At 40.3% G+C, this 27,280-nt stretch overlaps 1 protein-coding gene across 1 annotated transcript in view; it reads right to left on the bottom strand.

Moving 5' to 3' along the window:
* Window positions 1-701: 701 nt before the first annotated feature.
* The window catches only part of LOC140935305 (talin-like), a 53,199-nt gene continuing 26,620 nt past the window's right edge, over window positions 702-27,280 (bottom strand). The window contains exons 32-63 of the mRNA XM_073384850.1: window positions 26,955-27,083; window positions 26,143-26,226; window positions 25,310-25,537; window positions 24,424-24,543; window positions 23,570-23,767; window positions 23,191-23,330; window positions 22,837-22,930; window positions 22,389-22,478; window positions 21,631-21,753; window positions 21,136-21,279; window positions 19,874-20,035; window positions 19,202-19,342; window positions 18,305-18,486; window positions 17,955-18,087; window positions 17,335-17,436; window positions 16,274-16,444; window positions 14,882-15,028; window positions 13,935-14,057; window positions 13,220-13,339; window positions 12,414-12,560; window positions 11,180-11,349; window positions 9,444-9,627; window positions 8,585-8,710; window positions 8,340-8,456; window positions 7,546-7,731; window positions 6,961-7,065; window positions 6,687-6,792; window positions 5,861-5,985; window positions 5,345-5,470; window positions 3,782-3,844; window positions 2,989-3,171; window positions 702-1,661 (exon numbers count right to left, since the gene is read on the bottom strand). Of these exons, the coding sequence (XP_073240951.1) occupies window positions 1,425-1,661; window positions 2,989-3,171; window positions 3,782-3,844; window positions 5,345-5,470; window positions 5,861-5,985; window positions 6,687-6,792; window positions 6,961-7,065; window positions 7,546-7,731; window positions 8,340-8,456; window positions 8,585-8,710; window positions 9,444-9,627; window positions 11,180-11,349; window positions 12,414-12,560; window positions 13,220-13,339; window positions 13,935-14,057; window positions 14,882-15,028; window positions 16,274-16,444; window positions 17,335-17,436; window positions 17,955-18,087; window positions 18,305-18,486; window positions 19,202-19,342; window positions 19,874-20,035; window positions 21,136-21,279; window positions 21,631-21,753; window positions 22,389-22,478; window positions 22,837-22,930; window positions 23,191-23,330; window positions 23,570-23,767; window positions 24,424-24,543; window positions 25,310-25,537; window positions 26,143-26,226; window positions 26,955-27,083 (4,506 nt within the window). The 3' untranslated portion in view covers window positions 702-1,424. The remainder of the gene's footprint in view (window positions 1,662-2,988; window positions 3,172-3,781; window positions 3,845-5,344; window positions 5,471-5,860; window positions 5,986-6,686; window positions 6,793-6,960; window positions 7,066-7,545; window positions 7,732-8,339; window positions 8,457-8,584; window positions 8,711-9,443; window positions 9,628-11,179; window positions 11,350-12,413; window positions 12,561-13,219; window positions 13,340-13,934; window positions 14,058-14,881; window positions 15,029-16,273; window positions 16,445-17,334; window positions 17,437-17,954; window positions 18,088-18,304; window positions 18,487-19,201; window positions 19,343-19,873; window positions 20,036-21,135; window positions 21,280-21,630; window positions 21,754-22,388; window positions 22,479-22,836; window positions 22,931-23,190; window positions 23,331-23,569; window positions 23,768-24,423; window positions 24,544-25,309; window positions 25,538-26,142; window positions 26,227-26,954; window positions 27,084-27,280) is intronic.

A 27,280-nucleotide genomic window follows, 5' to 3' on the forward strand; every position in this document is an offset into this window, starting at 1 on the left:
CATTTTTCTATATTTGGTTTGGTTTTCTTTGAGCTCAGACCTCTTCTGGGAATTGCGAGTCAATGGAGTGGTGAAAAATTTGCAATTTTAACCCAAACGCCTCGAAGTCATGTCAGAATTTTAATATATCAAACGTGGGCAATTTTTATCGTAATGACATTCCACCACATTGTATCCATGAGACAAACTGCTATGACATAAAGAGCGTTAATGTATTCCGGCGCAAGTTAATGAATGCTTGCGCCAAAAAATGAGTAACTGGTCCCTACTATACTACTACCGAAGCCAACTACTGAAAACATTCTTCAAAAGGGGGCGAGAACGGCAGTTGAGGCTTCGTCCTTATTCCAAAACGATGGGGCCGTAAAGAGATTTACGGTTTGACACATTGTGAGATGAATGAAATTTCGTCACTCTATTTTAAATTGACCATCACAAGTCGCCACTGCCAATGGAATCTAGGGGCTTGGTTACATGGAGTTGGCGGAACCCAGGTAGGTGAGGTAACCCGCTTAGTTGGGGTAACCCACCTGTCTATATAATCTCTAATTTTAATTTGATCACGTTTACATGATAGGTGGGGGGACCCGCCACATGTTACCTCACCTATCCGGGGTCCCCCACCTTCATCTAAACAGGCCCTAAAACTAATTAAATTAAAACGAACAACAAACCAACCACAGTTTACTTCAGAAAAAAACTTTAATTCTTTTACTAAAAATTGTTTTTATTCTCTTCAGCTCTGTATCACTTAAAACTCTCTGTAAGCGTACATGCCCGTCCAATATGTTGGTAATGTTCAGATTTTCATTTAAGTAGCATTGTTTTGTATAAAATACTTTGTTTACTAAGTACTATTATCCACAGTGTTCGCGTGTAGTTCATTATCTAATGTCTTTCCTAGTAAAAATTTAGATGGGTTGTGGTCTTTTTAGTATGCTTTCTCCGCAATTAGTGACCCAAACTTAACAGTCGTTCGAAGAATGAACACTCAATTTTTGCTAATTGAAAATAAAATATTACCAAGTAACTAAATTTAGGGCTCAAACCACGGGCTGGCACTCAGCTAAATATGCTGCTAAATTCATCGTTTTTTCAACTTCTTGTCAACTGCATTTTAATAATACGAGACCTTGGCATTGAACTTAACAAAACCAACCAATATTGATTGCCTTTTTATAGAAAACATGAAAGGAAACAGAGACCCTTACTATACACAGAAACCAAACAACTCAAGAAAGGCTGATTTGGGCCTTCTTAGTTGCTCCTTATTCTTTATAAATTTTAGCTATTTGTTGACATCCTCTTTGGTAACAATTATTGCCTAAATTCAAGCTGCCGGCTAGCGACTGCACACTTTCCTGGAACTTCAATAACTGCTTCGACGTAGTCTCCGACTACATTCTACTTCAGACATGTTTGCATTAATCGTCTTCTTCAGCCCTGTATTTGGCCTGTCTTATTTGACTCAGTTTACTCCTTGCAGCCGCCAGCTCTTTCTCGATACGCAGGATTTTTTCTTGAGCCTCCAGCTCTTGTGCCATTGCCCCAACAAAACGCTGATTAATGATGACTGTGGTCTCTTGTTCTTCAAAAATGGCGGCGTTTTTCGCTGCGGTAACCAAATTATCTGCCGCTCTTTTCACAGCGTTGCCAGCGGTCTGCAGACAAACAAGATAGTCATCAAAAACAACCTTTCTCGGCAAAAGACGGTTACTAGCTTCTCTGAAATTGTGCCGACTAAAGCTAAACCTGAAATATGCCAAGCTCTACTCGATTCCATGACCGCGAATTAATTTGACTAGATTTCGCAGCTCGTTAAATTTATATATGTTCTCAAAATTTCTACAGTTCCGTTGATTGCGTGTGTATTGTGAGAGGTGGGTCAGGCGCGGATCTAGGATAAATACTGAGTGATTTCCTAAACGAGCGCCGAAGGCGCAAGCTTCTAGGGGGTCCAGTGGCAGGCTCCCCAAGGGGAGTTTTTGGATTTTTAACTCCTTTAAGTCCTCTTTCCTGCATCGGTTTCCGAGTCATTTGGATGCGATATTGGCCAGAGTTCAATTTGGAAAGTGTTTTATTTAATTTTTGTTGAAAATATATTTATTATGAAAAATCTGACCGATTTCCGTAAAACGCTGGAAGCCGGTGTGGATCTGCGCCTGTGGGTTCTGACAGAGTTGTCATGTATATCGCCTATTCAAACAATCTCTAAACTCTCAACCCTCCGCAAGTTCATGAGACACCTTTTTACGTCTTTTGTGGTCCAATTGGCCAAATGAGGTAAATGAAAACTTAGGGCGCTTTTTGTATTTATCGGAACTGACCGGCCAGACCATTCCCATCATAACGAGAATTTCACTTCTAATCAAAACTATCCAGCTAGATCAGTCAAATACTAAATAGTATGCACGAAGGAGATGGTTTTTCAGCAAAAACCCTTGGAAAAAGCTGATTTCATTCGCTAACTGACTGGTCCGGTAATGCTCCGGTCGGCCAGTTCTGACAAATGCAAAGCGTCCTTAGCATCAAACAAGCGAAATCTAAACTGAGGGCAAATGCGCTAGACACCGTCCTTAAGAGTAGTAAAAAGGGGCCCACCGTAAAATTCCGAAAATAAGCCCCGGGGCTTTTATTTTTCAAAGGCCCTTTTAGAGGGGCTTATATTTGGAGGGGCTTACCTACGGAGGGTAATTTGCGTTTCAAAATCGATTGGGCTAGCCTTATAGTTGGAAGTAAATTTACCGTTTTTGCTTTGTTTTACTTTGTACTTGAAGGCAATTTCCAGGTACAAGCCCCAAGGGGGTTTATATTTGGAGGGGGGATTTAACGGAGGGTTTTTTGCGTTACGAGTTCGGGGGGCTTATATTTGGAGGAGCTTATACATGGAGGGACTTATTTTCGGAATTTTACGGTACTTCGAACGCTCTTGTCTATCACTTTTAAGAGTCTTGGAGCAATTAACCGAAAATAGCTTATAGTGCATACCTGAAGTCTCCTCTGTGCCTCACTGTTGGAATCGGCCTTCACTCTACAAGCCAGCAGCAATTGCGCGGTAGAATTAGATACTTGTTTAGCACCAGCGATCAACCTCTCTTCACTTGCGTTGCCTTGGACAGCAGCATTTGCAGCGTCACACAATGTCGTGGTGGCTGCTGCTACCATCCGCGCCTGCAATACAACACACGTGACCATGTTTCGGTTAACACTGGAAACAACTTGCCTTCTCTACCCTAACTGCAAACTCTGGTGCTTTACAAAATCATATGACAACAAATACATCTAACAACTACTTAATGCGTCAGCGTGCAATGTCGAGATATTGAGCACGCGGGAAGTTTGGAGAGCACGAAAGAGACGTAAGAGGTGCTCGAAGCGCAGCCGAGAGCAACTCTATCCTCTTGAGGGCGCAGTAAACAAGTGAGATTTCTGATACAAAAACAACGAGTGCGTTGATACCGTACAAAGCACTATTTAATGTGATATGCAAATTTAAGACAGAGCGTTTAGGTGAGTATTCCTCTGTACAGTATGTATAAAAAATGTGCATTATTTGTATCTGCGACTTAGGTTTAAAGACCTTTCTCAATTCATACTTTATTGCTGTGAGATATTACAGAGCTTAATGCTACTCTAACGCGTTTATTTAGTCTCGCTCGATTTGTAAAATGTAGGCGAATTTTTCGGGAGATGAATGATCGAGGACTGTACTTGAACAAGTTCTAATTCGTCCTCGTTGTGTGTAAAGCCAAACAAAAGGCAGACGGTAGTTGTCACTTACCGCAGAGACCAGTCCTTGAGACCACTGCCCATCTTCATTGGGGTCAGTGGACGCAGAACACACCTAAAATACAGTGATCAAAAGTTCAGGGATTTTAATTAACTATAGACTAAGTTACCACATTGCCAAGGCATAATTTATACTATTTATCATGATAAATGTTATTAGTATATACACACTCAGTGATCTTGGTGATTTAAGCAATCTGATTGGTTCGCTATCTCGGACTATTCAACAATATTCACCTCCTAGCGAGTGGATAATGTGTGAGCTCGGTGTTTTTCACATTTTTTTAGAGAACGATCTTTTAAAAGTGGACAAAATCCTAGGGCTGACTTTTTTTAAGGCAAGTACAGTCTTGGAAGGATTCAATACGCGATATTGTACGGCGTTTTTCAATTTACTGGAGCTGAGTTTTGTGCTCGATGGATTGTTTACAACTCCCGTGCATTCGCGTATAAGAAGCCGTTTCGTGAACTCAGCATTTTCTAACAAGAAAATTTGGGCTCAAAAATCGAAGTTCATTTATGACAAACAAATTTAAAAGGAAACGTTTGCAGAAATTCTACGTTTCAAGTAAACAGGAAAAAGAATGATACAGGAAGACGACGTCTTACCTCGAGCAACCGAGCCACCATTTTTGTCAGCACTTCACGCGAAGAACGACACAACAAACCCTTTTGGTTATAAACTTGGCGTGTCAACAGAAAACAACAAAGCTCTACTTTTCTTCTCAGGTAAGGAAACAGTTCAAACTTTTAGCGTTTCCATTTAAGCCATTAAGCTGTTGTTTGCGAAATGATAAACTTGTGAATTGCCATGTTTGAAAATTCTGCAAAGATCTATTCTTAACCTTACGCGTGATTTGATCTGTCAATCAAATTGTACTTTTAAATGGTTTCCTCTCTGATTTTGTTGAGATCACTTCGTGTGTATATACTAAAACAATTATTCTTTTCAATCTCGGTGAATAGTGGCTTTAAGAATATTTACCGAGCCGCGAATATTTTGCCACTATTCACCTTGATTTTAAAGAATAATTGTTAAATATAACATCATGAAAAGAAATCATCAACTGCAAGGTAGCCGCAAGGAAATTTTAAGTACCGTGAATTCTCTATCATATCCCGTCCCCCTTCCCACATATCACTCTTCACGACGAAATAAATCAAGGATAGCTGTATTATTTAACCGCAAATGTAACACTTCACGTGGACTGATCCGGTATGGTTTAATGACACGCTAGAAGTCCGGATTTGTTTTTGATTTTCGACTAGATAAGCTTCAACTTCATGTACTTGAGCTTTTCAAATTTGAGTTTTAGTTTTTTTTATGGAAAACTGATACCATCACCTTCGCTAAACCAAATAAGCCCGATCTCTTAAATAATCCCCCCGCCCTAAACGTGCTTAAAATAAATAGGTACCTAGCCTGCGAACGCAGACGTATTTCCGGTCGTCGCTTCACTCGACGAAGCGATGACCGGAAATACGTCTGCCTTCGCAGGCTAATAGGTCACTGGAGAGGGCTTTATAGAGGATTTTGGGTATAAAAGTAACTTACTCTTCCAGTTGCCACTAATTCCTTTTGTGCGACTGATGCAGACTTGACTAGTGCCACAGTTGCGGCCGTGATAGCTTTGGCGGCTTCTAAAATCTGCTCTTCGAAGTTGAGAGACTCGTCTGCCTCCTTACCAAGATAAAATGAAAACAAAATAAGCAAGTTTAACTAATCATTGTGAGGACAATATAAAGATATTAGGCTTACTATAAAGGCATTAGGCTTTGTTTGGTTTCAATTCGACAACACAGCTAGTTAAAGGGCTTCAGTAATGACAAGCCAACTAAATTTGCTGCGTATTCCAATCAGTGATAAATTTAATTGAATTCACTTAGTAATGCATTCCAAAAAAATTCTCTTTAAAGAATTTAAATTCTGGGAACAGAACACTTGCTTTGATAAATAGACTATTAGAACTTTTAAACAGTGACATACCTAACCAAACCAATATTGTGAGCATTCAAAGAAAGAGGAAGGGTCCTTAACATTGTAAAAGAAAATAAGGAGAGACTGTTGTACCTTGGGTCTGGGTTTTGGTTTTAGCTCGGCCAGTTTTCTGGCAGCTGCCTCAATGGCAGCAGCTGCACCAAGAAGTTCATTCTCAGCAATAACATTAGGATCTTCAGGATTGACCCAGTCGGCACCTGAAAGCAAGTACATCATACTGTGATGAGCATTTAAGGAGGCAAGGATAACTTGGGGAAAGAAATAACAATGAAGAAGTAAAAGGGCGGTAGAGGAGAGATAAACTAATGAACCTTCATCGGGTGAATACAAATTAGTGTTAAAACAGTAGTTTACACCATGGCCCAAAAAGAAAACCCCATAAAAAAATACTGAAATACTTAAAATATACAGTGGCATAGGCTTTGACATACTGTCTAATATGGTGTTCGCTAAGAGTTTACTAAAATTTCTCTTATGTGCAATTATAATAGAGCATTGTCACATGAACTGTTCCAAAGATGAGTTCCACTTACATGAAAAGTTTGAAGACCAGAGATTGAGCGGAATTTGGGTACTTCCAATACATTCTCAACTGAGGATCGTGTATTATAGTTAAGACTGTTGTCACAAGACGAAAAGATTGCGCAGTCTAGCGAGGGGTGGGGGGTGGGGTGTGGGTTGCGGGGGGTTTGCTCAGGTAGAGACGAGAATCACGGCCGACGTCATTCGAAGTTATAGCTTAACACTGAGAAGGTCCCGAACCTCGTTTTTTTCTCTTACAAACTTATTATTGCATGAATTATGTATCCTCTGACATTGCAACGACATTTTAAATGTGAAAGATTATGTCAGTTTTTCTCTGACATCCATTATCAAGGCTACTAGAATGGTTTTGTACCTTTTAAGGCCTCAGCAGAATGCACGAGTTTAGCAACATGGTCAGCCACAAGCTTGGATTGCGGTGTTAGCTTTAGTTTCTTTTCCTGGGTCGGTTTCTGTACAATCTGTTGATGAACCCAACAAATCAAGATCAACTCGTCAAGTAAAACAAAAACATATTACAACATTTTTTAGGAGGCACAAGGACGTCAAGGTGATGGTTTCTAAGATACCCGTTAACACCTTTTTTTCCTAATACCGTCTTTTTGTAGCCAAGAATCTACAAGCCTTACATTATGAACAAGATCCAACATTTCTCCAAACGCAGCGCCACACTCCATTCCACTCCTAAGGGCCTGGGTCCTAGCTTCATTATTGTCTGCCTTGTGGGCGGCAGCCTAATAAACAAACAATCAAAATGATATCGGTCAATCTCGTAACCTTCACGTTACGCAACAATGCCGCATTTATTACAACACGACATTTATGTCGGGTAACACCATGCGCATACAACAAGGTAGTCACATGCAAAACCATGGTTACTTGTGAACACTACAATCCTGGACAAAAGTCCTTGGGACAGTACTACTGCAATATTCATATTTTTCGGTCATTTCTCGGTTCCCTCTTAAAACAGTGCAGCCTTTTCGAAAATTTCTTGCAGTTCTGCCTCACCCCACCCTATACAAAGTTGAAACTCGGAAAAAATTATAAATATACGCGTCTAACATTGTTTGTGGGGTGAGGGGAGGGGATGGACCTGTGTGAATTGGAAAACGCGCCAGAAATACAAGTGTCCCAAGACTTTTGTCCATGAATGTAGTTTTAAGCCACGTTACAATCCAAAAAAACTTTATTACATTGTAGTTTTGAATTACCTTGCAGATGATCAGCATCTCAGTAACTGCTTTGCGGCCCATGTTTGCAGCTGTGATGATGTCGTCTTGTTGACAAGAATTCCCAGCAGCTACTGCTTTAGCCGTTGCCAAGGTTACATCTTTGGTGCTCCTTATAAGCTCTTCAGGTGTGGCATCACGAACAGGCATGGAGGGATTTTGGACAACCTAAAAACGGAGCCAGGAGAAAAGGCTTAACTTCATTTCTTAAACCAGTTCTGGAACGTGAAACTATTGATTCTGTTCCGTAGCCATTGCAACGGCAGCCAAAAATTAGACGGATTTGCCTGGGGAAAAAAAACTTTTACCACCCAGTCACAGCTAAGAGGTTTTCCATACAAATCCTTGTAAATTTTGAAATTTTCAAACTGTCGTAAAATATTTCTCCTAGGTATTACGGGGTTCAAATTTTCTTTTGTTCAAAACAGACAATTTGAGCCCTGAACTGCGTAAGGGAAAGATTTTACGACAGTTTCAATATTTTAAAATTTACAAGGCATTGTTTGGAAAACTACTCAGTCGCGACGAGAGTTATTTTACCCAAACAAATTCTTCTAATTTTTGGCGGCCGTAGTCATCGCTCATTTTTATATACAGCTGAAAATTTACAGTTCTTTCAGTTCCTGCTTATATCATTTTTTGAAAGCGAATTGATGTCGTGTTTACAGGTGGCTGATCGCGTGACCAACTATTACAAAACGCCCATTCTACTGCCACTAACCTTACAAAACTGAAACAAGCAAAAAATTATACGTTGTTCAAACTATCCAACTTACAAGAACAGCCTGTTTGACGGCATCTATAGTAGACTCTAACGCCCTGGTGCCACGTAGGGCTTTATCCTCCACGCTTTTCACAGTTTTGAGAAGGGAAGACACGCTTGCGACCATAGTCTGAAAAATAAACCCACGGCATACAGAAACATGACATGACATATCATAACAGGGCATGACAACACCACATGACTAACAGATCACAAAACGCATCGTAACTATCGATAACAAGATAAATTATCTTTCACCTTTCCAGTTGTCTTGAGCACCTCTGTGGCTGGATCATTGGTGGGCTTACCAGAAGCATTCTTGGTGGCGTTAATCAACGCACCTAAGGCAGATGCTACGTCTTTAGCAGCGTTCAATAACATTTGCTGTTAAAAAAAAAATGAAAAAGAAAAAGAAAAGAAAAGAAAAAACAAACAAACAAATTAGTGAAGGAATTGTGGGGGCCTACTCAATTCGGCACTTTACAGGCCAGGTATAAGCATTTAGCAGTGTTTTCGGGAATTTCTTGGAGTTGCGAAAACTATTACTGGTTCGCTTTTGTTTTGTAGTGTGGGCATTGTTGTGTTTTCAAACGTTTGTTACACGTCAACTGGTGATTCCATCTGTCCGTAACACTAACAATACTACTACTGTTTTCAACGCAGAAAGGAATTCCACAACAGGCCCGCTTCTTCAAACGCTGGATAGCGCTATCCACCGGATAAATCGCTACCCAGCATAAGTGTTGGGTAAACCAGTTGCACTATCCACTGGATAGAGATTTATTAAGTGAATAACGTTAAGGTGGATTTTCACTATCGCGAAATTTTTCCGTGCGAATGCACGTAAATTTTACACGAGTACAAAAATAAACGCAAAGTATGGTAGGTCACGCGTAAACGTAAAAGTTGAACCTCGCTCAACTTTTACGTTTACGCGTAGCCTTCCATACATTGCCTCTACTTCACTGACACACGTACATTTTACGTGCGGTCGCACGGAAAAATTACGCGACAGTGGAAATCAACCCCTATCCACCTTTTGAATAACTCTGGCCAAATTGTTACATAAACAAACCTATGTACTAGAGTATTTTGACACTGACAATGAGATTTATACCTGAGCATCACTATCATCGGACCCAAGAGCAATGGCTCCTAACTTGACATTGTCAGCTAAATTAGAAACTGAACCAACTGCAGACTGGGCAGCCGAAGCCAGCACATCTTGGGATGCCTGTGCTGCTGAGACAAGGTTCTTGGTGTCTTCTACCAGAGTCTTAGCTGTTCGAAGGATAGCCTCTCTACAGGGATCACAAATAATGCCAGATAAGTAAAATATTGTTTGTTGCAGTTTTGTTAGTTTTTGCTTTAGTCAGTGGGATGGAATGCAGTTTTAAGGTTACCGGATTTCAGGGGTGTCTCACTTGGAAGTGTTGTAGCCCGTTCCGGTTAAACTGCCCGCAATACCTCAAAGCCTACTCAACTATATCAAATTAAAGCTTTTTGAACTGGCTATCTTACGCAATGTCGATTTTTAAAATTATTTTTTTAAATGCGAGCGTTCGAATCAGTTTTCGAAAGCAAAATCGCGCTGCATCACTGGTAGCCTCCCACGCAGGCGAGTAACCGGCGTAGCAGGCTCCGGTTTAGTTAGAACGAATACAAAATATTCGAGGACGCACGTGGGGAGAACCTCACGTGGCATGTAAAAAAATAACCGGTGTAGCAGGCCAAGGGCTTTGTCAGGCGTTTCTGCACCTGAACGTATCCGGTACCCTTAACGGAGTCTCGTGCCCGAAGTCCAAGCTACCCAGCAGCATCCCCCGCGGGGACTAAGAATAAAGAGAAGAATCAAATAACCGGGTTAACGCAATGAATCTATTTTATGCTATTTTATGGAAAACTACAGTATACGATGAACCGTCTATACATAACTGTTTTTACAAGAAACTCTCAGCTATGCTCACGGAGATATTAAGCAGTTACGTTAACCATAACCATGAATAAACAAAGGTAATGCTTTTTCACCAAATGTGCTTCACAGTGCTTTACTAACAACGAAATTGAGACAGGAGGTCAGTTTGGGTCAGCGTTTGTAACTTGGTGACACTGTAACACAAAAAAAATACTCAAATCATTCTATGTTGAATCACGACCCATCACTGAGGACCATGACCCACGTTCACAAATGCATTTCTAGGGCCCTTAAGATCCGAAGACGCTAAAGGCAGCGAAACCGTCGCTAAAAATCTTTCAATCTTCATCACGATTATTACAGCTCGCTTACTGAATATATTTCGTCGTCGCTTGTTTACGTCCTCCAGAATACGTGAAATTAGGCATTTTCACCTCGAGGTCGTGCAGTGAGGGCAAAGAAATGTACACAAAAACTGTACACGCAGAAATAATGTTTTGGGTATTAATGTTATCGTTTCTATATCCCCGTTGTGGTAGCCGTCGTCGGATAGGGAGCTTCCGCAGCAACTACGGCGACGGCAAAAAAGCCATAGGTTTAGATTGGCAAAACAACAACTCTGCACGTGAATCACGCTTTTCTGTACGTTTCTTTGCCGTTGTCGCACGACTATCACGTGAAACTTTCTAATTTCACGTTTTCTTAGGACGTGAACACGCGAAAACGACTTACGTTTTCTTTTTCGGAATTTAGATACAAACTTTTAGAATTCTACTTCTCGCCAAAATTTGACAAATTGAACGAGATGGAATAAGAGCGAAGTAGTTTGAAGCAGCGCGAATTCACTTTTTGCGTGACGTTTTCGCTACCGTCGCCGCCGCAGATGCTAAAGATCCGTGTCAAGGTCCCAAATAAGGGTAGTGGGAACTGAAGCAAACCTGTGATCTCCAAATGTGTCGCCTTCTGTCTCTGGATGCAGCGTACCAGTTGCTGCAAACATCACAGTAGTGTCCAGGTCCCCTACTATTCCTTGTACCGCGCTCGCTGCATTGATGCAGGCCTGGGTTCCACGTGAGCCTTGTTGGAGAGCCGCGAGGAGATGAGAAACCTGAGAAGCAAAGTGATAAAATATGAAATAAAATAGCTATAAACTTGATGTATCAATGGTCCCTCGTCTTCACAAGTCACCCGAAGTTGCATGGAAGTTGTTGACCAAAGAGACCAGCACTCAATATGCCTCTTAAAGGAGCTGTGTCACGAAATTCAGCCAAATTAGGAAATTACAAAATGCCTGTTACATTAAGAGATACATAAAAATAACCGCTTAAAACTTTAAAGGAAGGTTAAAATAACATAACAGAAACAACAGATGTCACGGATGGGCAAAACTGAAGAAGATTGAAACGGATTGAAATTAGGATTTTTGAAAACTGTTCAGCCTAACAGTTTTTCAAAGTTGATCCCTGCTGCTTGCAACTTCAAAAATAATGCTCAGGAGACATATTTGTTTGTCTAGGATCTCTGATTTTGTCATTTACATGAAATTTCTTTGCTTACTTTAAGTTCCATAGCGATTGAGGGCGAGTAGTTGGCAAAATTAAACAAAATGAACTGGACTGCCGTAACACAGCCCCTTTAAAATTCGTGCTGGCATTTGTATTTCGCGTTGTACAAAAACAGAGTGACATTCTTGTGACCTCTTGTAGTGAGCGAGTTTTGATTAAGTGTCGCCATCAAGTTTCTTGGGTTCTGTGTTACAACGAGAAACTGACTCTCTTGCACTTTTTGCCTTTCAGTCAATCGAAACAAAAAAACCAAATGATACTTATATATTTCCGAGCACAATATGACGAACAACCGTCAACATGATCATTCACTTTCGCGGAGGTTTGTCTTAAATAAAACTCCACAACAAGGAACGCAACAATGCACGCTTCTCCTTTCAAAGTAAAGAGTTTTGCACAGCAAAATAATTCGACGTTGTATGCTCATATTTATCTCAGTCATGTGATACACAGCCTTAATATACATGTTGTATAAGGAGCTTCACAATGGTCACGTGATGAGCGATCACGTAACCGATAAGCTCGATCACACAATTGAGGAAGAAGTTTGCTCCGTAAAACTCTTCGCTGAACCCTTTTTTTGTCATTAACAACTGTGACAAGTTACCTTTTCTGCCATATGTCGGCAGTTTTCAGCGAGTTCTCGTTTAGAGAAGGGATCCTTGGGACTGCTCTGCACAGCTCCTCCACTCTGAATCAAGCTGATGCACGCCTCGCCCAAACCCTGTACACCAGTGCGAATACGATGCGCAATCTGAAACAACATAATTCCCCACCACGTTACCCACCATTCATTTCAGAGAAGATGGAAAACCCGTGAGTAGCTTATTATTAGAAACCCCACGCAAATCATAGAAAAAAAACTTCTTCCACGCACGATATCGGGTATAGGTATTTAATACGTTCACCTTGTCCGTCTACAGGTCTCAAGGCGGTACCTTAGCACAAGCCGGTCTGTTTGTAAACGCCGCTATGCACATTTAAACATTACAGCTACGGTACACTAATAATAAACAATTATTGGATGAGATTTTTGTGATATCCGGAATAATCAAGGTCGAGGGAAGTGTTATCAGCCGAGCCGAAGGCCGAGGCTGATAACACTTACGGAGACCTCACATCACAAAAACCGAATCTAATAATTGTTATATTATACATTGCTTTGAAGAAAATAACGACAAACACATCGGCGCAAGGAACCTGAATTGATACTGTTATTGGAAATCATGCACTGCGCGCGCAACCTACAGATTACTCAGAAATTAGCTGTAGGCTTTTAGCCAATGAAAAGAAAGATAGTGAGTACAACGTATAATAAACACAATTGTCGTTACGTTTGTTAACGGATTCGCGTTGATTCACGACTAGTTACGTCCTGTGGGTTTGTAATAAGTGCTACTATACAGCGCATACCTCTGGGTTGCCAACTGTCTTGACAGCACCTTTAGTGTCCTTTGCAATATCATTGTAAAGTTTACTGATGTCTTTTCCCAGCGGACCAAGTTTGGTTGGATCAGTTGTTGATTTACCGACCTAAAACACAAACCCAGTAAACATAATGTCAGCACACAAGCCTTATGTCACGGCTCCCCCACATCATCCGCTGTAGATTGTGCTTGACAGTTCTTAAAGCTTACGAGGGATTATTTATTTCCCTACAACAATGTATTCAGCCAGCCTAAAGGCATAACCTGCTAAACCTACGGGTTTTTCATATTGGTTTCTTCAGCCATAACGTATTTCTGGTTACAGCCCAGCGACTTTTAATGTATTTTTTTGCGCAAAATGAATAAATGACGACGTTTCGACGTCGATGTCGCGCCATGATAACGAGCAAACTTTCGTAAAAGAACAACTGAGGGAAAACTTCGGCTAAATCTTTTTCGTGTAAACTGTGCGATATCTGATAACAAAATAAGTGTCACGTTGGTCAATGATTTCCCAGTTTACAATTCTCTGCCACTGAACTGTGGAAGGCTCTAAAGCTGGAAATATGCACAGTTGGACCAAATATAACAAGAAAACGAATTAAACAACATCTCTCGTGAGATAATGAAAAGTAGGCAGCAATACAGACTAAAGACTAAAACTATAATATTATTTCTCATTTTGATCAGAGAAATCTCACCATATCGTGTCCCCTCCTGGTTAGTTCCTTCATGGCCCGAGTCATTCTCTCTTGGTAATTCACAAACGGTTCATCAATAACATCAGCACTCTCCGCACGGTCATCACTCAGGGGCTGACTGATCTAAAAACAAAGCAAGACCTTTCACAAATCCCACAGAAAGATTCTGGTCAGACACTTGCCTATTCTATGATAAAGAGAAAGCAAGTTTTAACAAATTAAGTCCCAAGAGTGACCAACATCAATTTTCTCCTAACAACATCAGCAGATCATCAAGAGTAAAGGTTATGAGAATCAATAAAATGATCACCAAACGGAATATGCTTTGATCTTTTGTCAAATTCTCTCAACTAATTCTTTAAAGAAATGTATAAAGATCAGTTTGGAGAATTTGTATGTGGATATTGGGGATTAAAGGGTTAATGTAATTTCGAGGTAGTCCAACATGATTCAATGACATAACGCGAGAAAAAAAACCCTTAATTGGGGAGAGAGGATATTGTTCATCAGTTCCCAACACTGACAAAACACGCCAAAAGGAGAAAACTGACAGTGTTAACAGGGAAGATTAGGTTTTATTTGACTGTCCAAACTGTTCCGTTTAACGGTTTCTTTCTTTAGTCATCCATGCGCTTTCAATTAATAATGCTAGTAAAGGGAAGTCATAATCCTGGAAATGAAAATATAACTTAGACAGCTTTGTCTAGATCTGAATCACAACCCATAAATAACTATCGGGTTATCACTTAACTGCGAGGAGTCCCTTTTCAGTCTGTCAGTTGAAACTTGGTAGGACTCGAAAGAACAAACCATTCAAAAAGGGACTCGCGAGTATACCTCGCTCGCTCACTCGCTCGCTCGCTCGTAACATGCTCGCACACGCGATAATCCCGAGGGACTGCTAGCAGTCCGGTCAACTTCATCTCGTGATACATAAGTTAACCCACCTCAGCCACTGCTTTTCCAATACTGTCAATCAACCCGGACACCACGCCGGATTCACTGGCTGCCTCTTCTAACGTCTGTCCAAGATCCTTTACAGCTTCTTTCATTCCCTGGGCGGCCTCATCAATATCTGGATGACTGTGAACACTCTGTAACATCATTACAGGTGATTAATGCTAACTCAAATTATTTCATTTAACAATGAAGACTTATATCAACGCGCACATTCCTACAATGTTCTCCGTACATCTTATTTAGCACTTATGAAGACAATACCAGATGTGCTTTGGTTAAGGACTTGTACGAAAGAAGCAGACTGACCACTTAAGAACCTCGGACCGACACTGCACGATTAATGGTGCTGTTTGGCAAAAGTCGCTCAGAAACTATTAACTATGGTGTACTCACACAATCCTATTTAAAGTGAAGCGTATTCGCCTGACGAAGGGACGGCACTCGAAGAGTCAGCTTATGAATCATTGGTAAATTTACTTTGTCAACTTAGCTGATGAAACCAAATTCTTGTGTTTTACCCCACCAACCGACGCAGCACCATTGTTTATTTCTAAACTCACTCATTCATTCTTTTACACTCAAATAAAAGTTACTTAGCTCTAGAGGGGCTATTCTTAAAGGGGCTATGTCAAGGGGATATTGCTGTTTAAGGTCAACTCTGTGCTTAAATCATTACTTGATGCCTTTAACCATAAACAAAATGTTCCTGTAAAGTTATGACGAAGATACCAAGAAAATTTTACCAGGGAGCAATAACCACAATAATTTTTTTGGCGACTTTTGGCAGACACAGCATTCTCTATAGATGCGTGCACGCATTAACTCCGTTAACTTTAAGATTTACATAGTGTATTGTTTTCCAAAGCAAAGTGACGTATAAATTGTAACAGGCACGTTTTATCGCTTTAAACTGTAACCGTCACACTGACGATGACGGATGTACCGTCGAAACATGTTTGTTAAAATTAAAAAAAGTCGCATTATTTTTGAAAATTTCTACATTTTTGCTGCTGTCTCGACCACACAGCATTAATTGTGAAAAAGTTGGCCAAACCCTTTTCAAGTTTCAACAGAAGACTATTCTAATAGACTACAGGAAAGAGTTTTAGTGCCTAAATATATTCTTGAATAACAAAACTGGATCAATTGAGGAGAAAAAAGTTCCTGTTTATTTTTAAAAAGAGATCAAATAGCGTGACATAGCCTCTTTAATGAAATGCTTAGGTAGGGCGTGGACGTCAAGGTTTAAGAGGGAAAGACTACTACTGGCTGTTCGGGTGCTAGGTGTGTCACATTGCTATCTACAGGTATGAATTATCTGTCGCCGAATTAGCAATTTAGGAGCAATTTGCAAACATAATGAAGATTTTTCAATTCACCTTGGGGTTTCCGCCACCTTCTTTAGTAGCGTACATGAGCTGAGCGGCTGATTCAGCGACAGTCTTGGCCTGATCTAACAAGTCCACCTTACGCTGAACATCTGCCATGCGTGATGCGGCACCCACTGCTAGATCAGCTAGCGGAGCTAAGAAACTCGACACCTGTGCAACCTGTAATATATCGAAAGATAGAAAAGAAACGCACTTTATTTGAGTGTCAATGTATTCACTAAGGGTTGATTTCCAGTGTCGCGTAATTTTTGCGTACCTACGTGCGTAAAATTTACGTTCGCAAATAAATAGAGGCAATGCATGAAAGGTTACTCGTAAGCATAAAAGTCGAAACTCGCTCAACTTCTCGTTTACGCTCAGCACTTTTTACCATGCCTCTATTTTATTTACCCATGGTTAAAATTTATGTACGTAGTCAAAAACGCGTCAGTGGAAATCAACCTTAACAGGGGACGCTGTTTTCACGTTTCCTAATGGAGAGGAGACTGCCATTTTACGTGGTATCCGAGCCTCGCAAAGGTCTAGCGTTCGTTACTTTAAGACCCCGTGTATTGGTCCGGCCCCGGGAATCGAACCCGCAACATCTCGCTCTACAGTCAAGCGCTCTACCGACTGAGCTAATCCTTCCGCGGTCGCTTGATCATATGATTAGCTTAAAGGAATACGCCAAAAAGAGTTACAAATGAAGTTCCAGTAAAACTAGAAAAGAATGTTCGAGGAATTGCGCGCCGCAGAGTAAGGTATCGAAAGCTTAGACCTAAGACCTCGACAAAAGGGCGTCGAAACAGCATCTCATTACAACAACACAAGTATATTCACGTCTAAGTTTTTGTAATCCGTTGTCTACAGCTCTCACTGTTTTCGAGGTCTCAGGTCTTTGCTTACAGAGTAGGCTGATGACTAACCCATTTTAGATCTTCATTTATAGGTTCGACTCAATTGTGTTCTTTGTTTTGCCAGGCTCGTACAAAAAACATCATTCTCATACCTATAAATCGCTTAACATTGCACATTTATTCTGTAAAATAACTTTCGTTTAATTTACATACCCTGTGACCAATGTTCTCTGGTTCAGATTTAGCTGCTTGAGCTAACGGATCGATAACATCTGTCATTTGACTCAGATTCTGCATCATTTGCTCTTGGAATCCCTGATGATAAAACACATCCACAAAGTTAAACTTTCCCTCCCAAACCTTCGTCGCTCATTTCCGTCAAAAACGAACGTGTATTCCTGTTGGGCATCACACATGTTAAACGTCATTCTGAAGGGTAAGCAGCTTCCTTTTATCCTGAACAAGCGATTTGTTTTCTTTTTTTTTAACCAACGAACAAAGGGATTTGAATTAGTAATCTGTAATCTGATAGACCGCAAAACTGGTGTCATTTTTTCACGTTTTTTAGGCCAGCGAAGGGAAGCATTTCATGCTGCGAGCGGGGAGCCCAAGACACGCGTGAGACACGCGCGACGGGGGAAGGGATGCCCGCTTCGTGTTTTGCACGCCTGAAAAACGCGAAAAAAATACCAGCTATTCTGTAGGCTAGTAATCTGATGGGCGTTTTGCTTGGTTTTGCACACAAACAATTACATGCTTTTTCGCTAATTCCACAAATCAGCAGTAAAGCCAAATCAACCTCAATGTCAAGGCAGACTTTCAAGAAATATCACCTGTAGTGAATTCTCAGGTCTTGGTTCTAGCTGTTGACTGATGGCAGCAAGTGATGCTTGATCCAACTGATTTATTGTCTGGCTTATTTGTTGAAGAGCTTCATCGCATTCTCGTTGACCTGGCGCATTGTCTCTGCAAAAATAGACATAACATTTTAACACGCAGTCCCTCTCGTCATAAGAATGGTTTTTAAAAACTGATTTCACATGACGAAAGAGAGATCAACAAAACAAACAATTTCTTTCTAAAATCGTTTCATTTAAAGCTCTAAACCCTCCAAAATCTCGAACTCGTAGTCGCCTCGTCTTAGAATCTAAAGGTCTGTCTTATTTGCTACGGGACCACTTACTTAATAGCAGTAATAAGCCTTCTCATGGCATCTGACACAGCCTTGGCCTGTTGAGCAAGTTGCTGCCAACCAGACTGATCTTTAGAATTGACAGCAAGTGCTTTTGCGACATTGAAGTAGTTTGTACTGGAAGTAGCCATGGACTTGCCTGCCATAATCAGAGGGACTTGAGCTGAACGAGCCTGTACAAAGTAAAATAACTGTTTGCTACAGGACTGTAAACAGGGTTCGTAAAGATTTTAAGATTCAAAACTTAAGACTTTCACCGGACTTTTTCTAACACAGTACTTTCTTTTCCAGACAGGGCGTTACCAATAAAGTGGTAGAAAGAAACCAGGAAAAACAAAAGAATCAAGGTTTTCCCATGATGACATGCAAATGTAAAGTAACAAATTGCAATGCAGTTTTGAGAAAGAAAACAAACACTCCAAACTGTTAACCATTTTCCAGAGATTATCTTCATTTTCCAGACTTTTACCAGGCTGGAAAACTTGCTTACAAATTTTAAGCCTTTTTCAAGAATCCAAGACTCTGTACGAGCCCTGTGTAAATGACATTTGGGATCTAAAACGAAGATGTAAAATCCACGAATTGTGATACTGCTTTACCAGCTGCTTTTCTCGGGGATAGAGTTGTAATGGCCTCTCTTCAAGCATTACTCACATTACCATGCACAAATCCGTCCAATAACCGGGCGAAAATGTAATGTAATGTAATGTAGCTGCTTTTTCCACAAAATGTGACTTTTTAATGCTTGACAGTTCTTTTGTAATGTGTTTGCCAAATGCATAAAGTACAAAAACAAAACTTCACGGTTTTAAGCCTATTCAAATTGCGCATTACTTTACGGTGGCTTCAGAGTGCTTTCACCGGTATTGAACAGATACCAGCACCAACCTCTTCGCTTATTTTAGCCGGGAGAGGAGCAAACTCTGGTGACAGCGCATAAGCTGTTAGACTCTCCACGCTGTTTATGAGAGGCTTTGTGGCCTCAGCACATGCCTCACGATTAGCCTCAGTCATGTCACCTGCCAGAACCTGCAGTGATAAGAAATCAAAAGACAGTCAAACCTGCATTTTATAGCTGTCACCGTTAGGAAATGGCTAATTGACTGCTTAATACAGGCTGACCGTTTAATACAAGTTTTTCCGACTAAGATCGTTAGTTTTACTGAAGATAATCGCTTGTCACCCCAGTCCCTCTATTAAGACGTTTCAGTTTCAGTAAAAGCTTGGGAAGTTATAAACCGGTTCCAATCATTAAAAATTTAAAGTTGTACTCGAGTCGTACTCGACTGGAAACAGTCAAATCGAAAAGTAGCTACTGACAAGGGATACAGCATTCAAATTATTCAAGTTAAAATAGCATTCAGGCCCTGGTTGATCTGACGTTGGATAGAGCTATCCACTGACTAAATCCGTATCCAGCGGATAAGAATCAGGGAAACCAATTCCGCTACCACTGGATATAGATTTATCCAGTGGATAGCGCTATCCACCTTTTGAGCGACTAGGGCCAGAGTAAAGACATCAGTCTCTTCATGCTCAGCCAATCGATGAAATACAAACCTTGATGTTTTTGACTAAACTAGCAGTGTTATTAGCAACATCCTTGGCTGCTTGTACAAACTGTCTCTTTGCTGCAGGGTTACTTGTTTTAGCGGATGCTGCTTTACAGGCGTTGCAAAGAGCTGATGTGTGTTTAGCAACAGCAGTAGCTGCTCCTAGGACCTACCAAGAAAAGGAAGATTCCATTCTATCAGCACAAGTTGACAGTTAATCCAACCACAACCAAAAACGTTTAACACCAATATTGAACATCCCAAGAAAAATAGGAAAATCATCTTGTAAAAGAGCTTTTGATCCATTGTTCTCATCATAGCATAAAAAAAAATCACTTTTTTCTAACTTTTGTCTCCATGTTCGACTCTAAGAATGAAAGGGGCAATTCATACGGGAGCTACAAGGTTGTAATATATAAACCTCAGCAAACCTTACGAACTAACAGTAGTACACTATTACATCACGTACTCACACGTAGAAAGTGAAGTTTATTGTTTCTTGTTTGCTTTTTAACTCAAGTGTCCTGTGTCTGTGCAAGAAACGTCAGGACTCCGATGTCTGGAGTAGTTTACTAGCAAGGGTGGGGATATTGAGAAACTAAGAATACCACATTTTAGTGTAGAGGGTGACGCTCCATAATATTAAAATAAATTTATTGTGTTTTTCTATCGTCATGGAGTACCAATGCCGTTCGGCCATGATGTTTTATTACGCAATCGTTTGCTTCCCGGAAAATGGTTGAGAATCAGCTCAGAGTACTTCACATACATAGATGTGGGGTGCGGTTACTGTCAGTTTGATATAATTCAAAATTGTGTCAACATTATGTAGTATTTCAATATGAACTGAGCCTAAAAATTGACAGCACCATATCAACGTTTATACCGGCTGATCCTCCATCATCCTTCTTTTCGGTTTTGTTTAACGGCACTAGAGAATAAGTTTTTACATCTTCACTTAAATAAACATAAGATGAGGTTATTGGAAGTCCGAAAGGCACTTTGTCTTCACTCGTTTTATATGTATACTGTAGACGCATTAGCAAAATACACACTCTAACTCGATGATGCGTATTGCTGTGTTGTTTAAGCTGCTGTTATCAGGAGCCCCCACTCTGTTAGGCACTGCTTTTTGTGGATACTCCACGCGTGTTTTCATGTATACTGCCAATGATCCTATCTTTAACCCCTTCTAACAGTTTTAGTTATTTCTTCGTGAACAGTAGTTCATGAATCATGCCTAAATGTGGCTGCTGCAGTGAATCTCACCTGTTGCTGACTAGCTTCTGGGTTTAGCAGATTCTGGCAAGCATCCAGGATTTCGTCTTTTGAGTTTATGAACTGAGCCTGATCAATAAGACCTGGTCTACCTGCAACACTTGACGGATCGGCAACGGCTACCAGATATGCTGCCTGAAAAACGAAAGGCCATTTCAGAAAGAAAGGAATTTTATAAAACTATCCACGCCCCTACACCGAAACATGTAGCCTAAATACTACAATAATCTTACGTTTTCCCCACATTCCAAAATAGACACTAGTGGGTTCCCGTCCCTGTGTTTGCAGTGCAATTAAAACTTGCAATATCACCGACACAGGAAGGACGTTTGTTTTCTCAAGACACGTTTTGCCCTACGGTGAGGTACACTGAAACGGAGGGAAGAAATTGGCGCAAAAATGAAAATATTTGTGGTCAGAGAAAGAGAAGCAAAAATAGGATGAAGTTCATAGAAAAGCAGAGTTTTGGTATCGGTGACAACTCACCTGTGCAGCAGACTCAGTTAACGCACAGACTGCTACAGAAGCATCTTTTACTCCATTGTCAAACTCGCCAAAATCACCAGACTTGATACTGTTAGAAATCTTGGGCATGGCCTCTGTTAGATCCTACAATAAAGCAGATTTAATCAGGGTCTTGAACTAAGACTTCGCCTAAGGAGATATAATATCATGTCAACTACAGGCTTGGGAATCACAAACCTATGCTTTGTGATCTTTGGTCAGAACCTGCGACTCCTTGTTTGGTTGACAACAGCAGTACACCAGGTTTATTGAAAAAAATTAGCCTTCTTTGTTAAGCGAGCCTTTCATTGTGGACACTGGTCCAATATTTCATTACACTTTACTTTTTCTTACACGGACACCACTGGGACCGCTATTCAGTGTCCATCTCTGAGAGCGGTTTGCCTCATAGAGAGTCGAAGAACAGCCCTACAGAAAGGCAGGAACCATTTCTGTGTCCATCTACGAGAAGGGTGTGTTCACAGAGTTGAATGTTATACTCATCAAGTAACAAAACCCAAAGAACGTACAAACCTATCCACAAGTTAAATGGGTTTCCTACAAGAACTGGAAGCCCGCAAAATGTGCCACCTACTATCCAAGAAAATACCAGCTAATCTTTTCTGAAGAGACGATGTTGATCCGCAATAAATCCCACCCCCTAGCCCTCAGCCTACGAAAAACTTTAAGAAAACTGAATTGAGCACATCTGAGTAACAGTGTAACTAATTCATGCTTACTTGAGATCTGTGGGTCACTTTATCCAAGCAGTCAAAAAAGGTATCGCTGTTGACAGGTTCAACTGGATTGTCTAAAATGTTACTCACAGCCTACAAAAAAAAAGGATTAACCATTTCAGTCCCGAGAGTACTGAAGTATAATGAAGCTCAAACTCCAAAATGTGGTGTTGAAAAATACTCAACCACAAATGGTAAAATACAATAGTATTGCTACAAAAGTTTCATTTTATGATTTTTTCAAACACAGATTCTGAGCACACATGCCAGCCCCCACAATGCTTGATTTCTGGGAGTTTGGATTACGTCTGTCACAGTAACAAAAAAACAACAATAAAAACGCAAAAACATGATGAAAGAGAAAGCGATTAAATCATACTCAAAAAACAAGATTTTGTTTTAAAGTGCAGTATCAACAGAAGGCTAAAGGATCATCTATGGCAAACCTTACCTGTATATTTCTAAGAGCATTGTCACATTCCTTCTGCCCAGGTGCGGCTGACATACATGCATTAAGCAGCATATTGATACTGTCTGTCACAGCTCTGTAAGAAAAATATGGACCAGCTGTTATTCACTGTTCATAAACGGATTACTTGGAGGCTTTCAGTGATCTAGGAACAAGTATTTGCAGGTCTTTACATACAACGTGAAATGTGCTGAGGGATAAGCTATGGTTGGCAAAGAAACGTTGCTACCAATGCCTGAAGAATTTCTTACACTTCAGAGACCACAAGAGAAACATATAAGTATGATAGTACAATGACGTCCCTGGTATTCCTTAAAGTTGGAAAAAACTACTGACCGTGCAGCATTAGCCAAAGAGTTCTTTGCATTTGGTGCATTTGGATCGGACACTAAAGACTTGGCAGCCAGAAGAAGTTTACTTGATGCTGTGGATGTGTTTTTTAAGTTCCGCACAAGAGAATCTTTTGCTGTCTCATCCTAACAACATAGAACAAAAAAGTACAGGTTAATATCTCACTGATCTGTAAGGGTGGCCAGATATTTAGGTTTATGGGAAACTACCCTCCTACCCCTCCCCTAAGTCAACATTAATACCTACAGCTCACTTAAAGCAAAACGTTGGCTTAGTGGAGGGGTAGGTGGGCTGTTTCCCAGAAACCTAAATTGATCACGCCAAACCTTAACACTTTCATGATAAATCAACTTAAAATTGTTACCTTTGCTTGGCCGGCTAACTTCAGTCCACTATTCAAGAGATCTTGATAAGAAAGTGAAAACTTCTTTGTTGAAACAGCCAGTTGATTGGATGTTCCTCGTGAAGCTGTCACCATGTCACTGGCTGCAGCATTCAGGGCTGCTCCTGTCATGCTTAGCCTTTCTTGAACCACCTGGTACCCCTCTGATGTCGGGGGAAACTGCAAGACCCAAACAAAAAGTGTAAATTGCAATATATTTACCCACAAGGCACTTAAGAGCTCTTAAGAACTCGTTTAAATGTGTTCGTGCGTTCCAGATCAAATTGGAATTTGGAAGCATTGGTTTTTGAGGAGAGGGAAAAACCAGAGTACGCGGAAAAAAAACTCTCAGAGTAAGGGGGAGAACCAACAACAAACTCAACCCACATATGGCTTTGACACTGGGATTTGAACCCGGGCTACATTGTTAGTAGGGAGGTGCTCTCTCCAATGTGCCACCGTTGCTCCCTGATGAGTATGGTGCTGTTACAAAGACATTTTGTTGTGAATGTGGTGCAAGCTTACTTTTTTCTTGTCTAACTATGCATCTACCACTTTACTGCACTATATGGTGATAAATGTTATCCAATACGTTTTCTATTTTTTGAAGAAAAATTAGATTAGGCTGCCATGATGACATTTAAGCATCACGTTTCATTTTCGCTTACAGCTGATTCATCCCATAAAATGGAAAAACAAATACTACTATACAAAATTACTAATGAAAACGTGTCATTAACATGGTCACGCTGTCAGAGTTCATACATGGACTCAAAAGTTAGAACATAATCGAGTGCAAGAGAGGAGAAGTTCAAATGTTGTTGTTTTTAACTTACATCTTCAATAGCTAAACTCTGAGAGGAGGTTACAACAGCTTTTATGGCTTCATCAACATCCCTCTGACCAGGCAGGTAATTAACACAGTTGTTCAGTGCCTGAGATACATCTTTAGCTGCCTGTAAAACGAAAAAGATACGCCCACAGGCTGTTAATTGCATTTTTTCACCTTTGCTCGATGCTGAAAGCAGGATAAAATCAAGTGGTTTAAGTAAAGTTAAAAATCATGAGAAAAATGATCTAACTACCCATACACATTGGAACAAACGAAGCAAAGCACAAAAAGCCCTCATGTTTGTGCGTGCAGATGGTTTAAACTTGTCTAGGCCGTTTTCAGGGTGAAATAAGCAGTAACTTACTGGTGCTTGTCTTTGCGTCGCCAGTGATAACCAACTGAACCTTTTTCTTTTGAATGAGACACGTCTTGGATCGAACATATATATAACAGATATCATAAAGCATCCTTGAAAAAATTACTGGAATACAATACTTCTGACAAATATGAATTTAAAAAAGGAAAGACCAACAACTCAGTCACGTATCATGGAATATGAGCAGTCGAACTGACGCGTGCATTTGTCCTCGGCTGGACCCTTTTTTCCCTCGCTTTAAATGATTTGCTCACTCACTTGACCATCCCAAGGGGCTGCTCGCACAACAAGTTACATATGATGTGGTCACGATTCTGCGTTCGATCCTGGCCACAGGTAAGTCACGAGGAAAAAAGGCTAATATAGCAATACTATTTGTAAATCTGCCTGCTTGTTTAAATTAATCTTTAGTTTCAACAGGTAGCCAATCCCCTCTCTTGTTGTTAATACTATTCTAAATAGAGTATTCCAGTGGGTTTATTATCAAAGGAAATACAAAGGAACGTATCCTTACCTGCGCAAGCTTAGGCTGATTGTTGGGGTCACCAGGATTAGCCATCGCATTCTTTGCTTCCTGGATTAATTTTGCTGACTCAGTAACAACAGCCTGAGTTGCCTTTATCAGATTCATCTGCAATGCTTTGTCATCTGATGTTGCTGCAACTCCTCTCGCAGCTGCTGTCAGTACTCGCAGTGCACTGGCTGTGTCTCTCGCTGCTATACCTGTGTGGCTTTCGTTACCCTGCGTGTAAACATAAGAGTAATTCTGCCTTTTTAAAACAGCCATTCATTTTCGAGAAGGGCATGTTGTTTAGCTAATTAAGAAACGTTAGAACTTCTTCCATGAATATCTTTGAAAACAATGTTATTATGAATGAATTCATAGCTTAGGGAAGTTCTTTTTTAATCTGTCTGACAGTCCCATTTCTCTTGGTTTTGGTTTTACCACTCACAAAATAATGGTTATCTGCGCCCTGCTTATAATGCTCAAAACTTCTGGGAGACTACCTGTCTATCCCTCCCCTACCCCGCACAAGACCATTTTTGGGGGAATTCAAGTAGTACGAAAAAACTATCAGCATCTAAAAAGATACCAAATGGCGTACCACAGCCCCTTCAAAAAGATGTAGATCTCTCTTGACTGTAGTGCTCAACTATACGACCTCAGCTTTGGCACCTTGTTGATATTGGGGCTATCACCAATTATTGAGACACCTCACAATCAATGAGAATGACCAAGCGGTTAGCTTGGAACTGCAACCTCGCGGTGAGCCTGATCGTTGATAACAAATTGTCTGGGTTTAAGAAAACTAAGCTCAACGATGGGTACCAAGTCTTTTGACTTACCTGTGAAGCAGCTGTTAACAACTGTGCCATTGATGATCCAACAGACTTTGATGTAGCACCGAGCTCAAGACCACACGACTCCGCCTACAAAATGGGCAAAGACCAATGGCAGACAATTATTTTCGTGGTTCTCATACATTACAAATTACAGTAAAGCCAGGTCAAGCATACCCCCTAAGATTCCATTAATGAATTTACTATTTGCAAGTTGAATCTGTTAGTGGTTGTAGATTTCAGAGTCATTTCAGAATCCCTGCATTCATAATGAGACGTGAATTCACACACGACAAAGTTCTGATAATTCTGACAGCTCAGTTGTCTTGAATTCGATATAAATGTCTTCAAAGCAGTCTAATCCCTACAAAGATTTTTCCATTTTTAGCCAAAACTGCACTGTATATTACGCATGCAAGAAGGCAGATTTGAATTTGATACTGGTTGCGGAAATGACTAACAGATTCATTTTACAAACAATCGATTCATTGACCAACAACAATTTTCTGCTAACAATATCCATAAAATGTCAAAAGATAGTTATGAGAATTAATAAAATAATAACCATTGAGAAAATGACATGATTTTTTATCAAATTCTCTCAAATACTCCTTAAGGGAAATGTATGGAGATCAGTTTGGAGAATTTGTATGTGGGTATTGGGATTAAAGAGTTAATAGAATCTACCCTGATCTGGTGTGAATGTTATGTACAAGAAACTCATAATAATACAAGTGTTCTTGTGAGTGAAGTGTCTCTTAATAGAACTGGCTGTATTATAATAACGACAAAAAAAAACGTTCCCTATAGATACTTACAGTGTCTCCAGGCAATGGAAGTAAATTGCCTTCCTCTATACTCTTTTCATATGCTTCAAGATCACGGCCTAGAGCGCCAACAGTGTCTAGAGCACTGTCAATCTCCAGTGTTCCACATACCTCAGCAGCCTGACAAAATTTCCAAAACAAACGAAAAAGAAAACATGACTACCATGCTAACTTGAATTAGCGTGTACCAGTAAATATTCCATTTCAATAATAAATTTTGCTCTTGGAAAAATTGTTATAACCTGTAACTTTTTCAGAAAAAAAGAATATGAAAAAATTATTGATATGGGTTTTTACCCAAAATGACAGCATGTCTG

This window comes from Porites lutea, chromosome 4, assembly GCF_958299795.1.
Source record: "Porites lutea chromosome 4, jaPorLute2.1, whole genome shotgun sequence".
NCBI lineage: Eukaryota > Metazoa > Cnidaria > Anthozoa > Scleractinia > Poritidae > Porites > Porites lutea.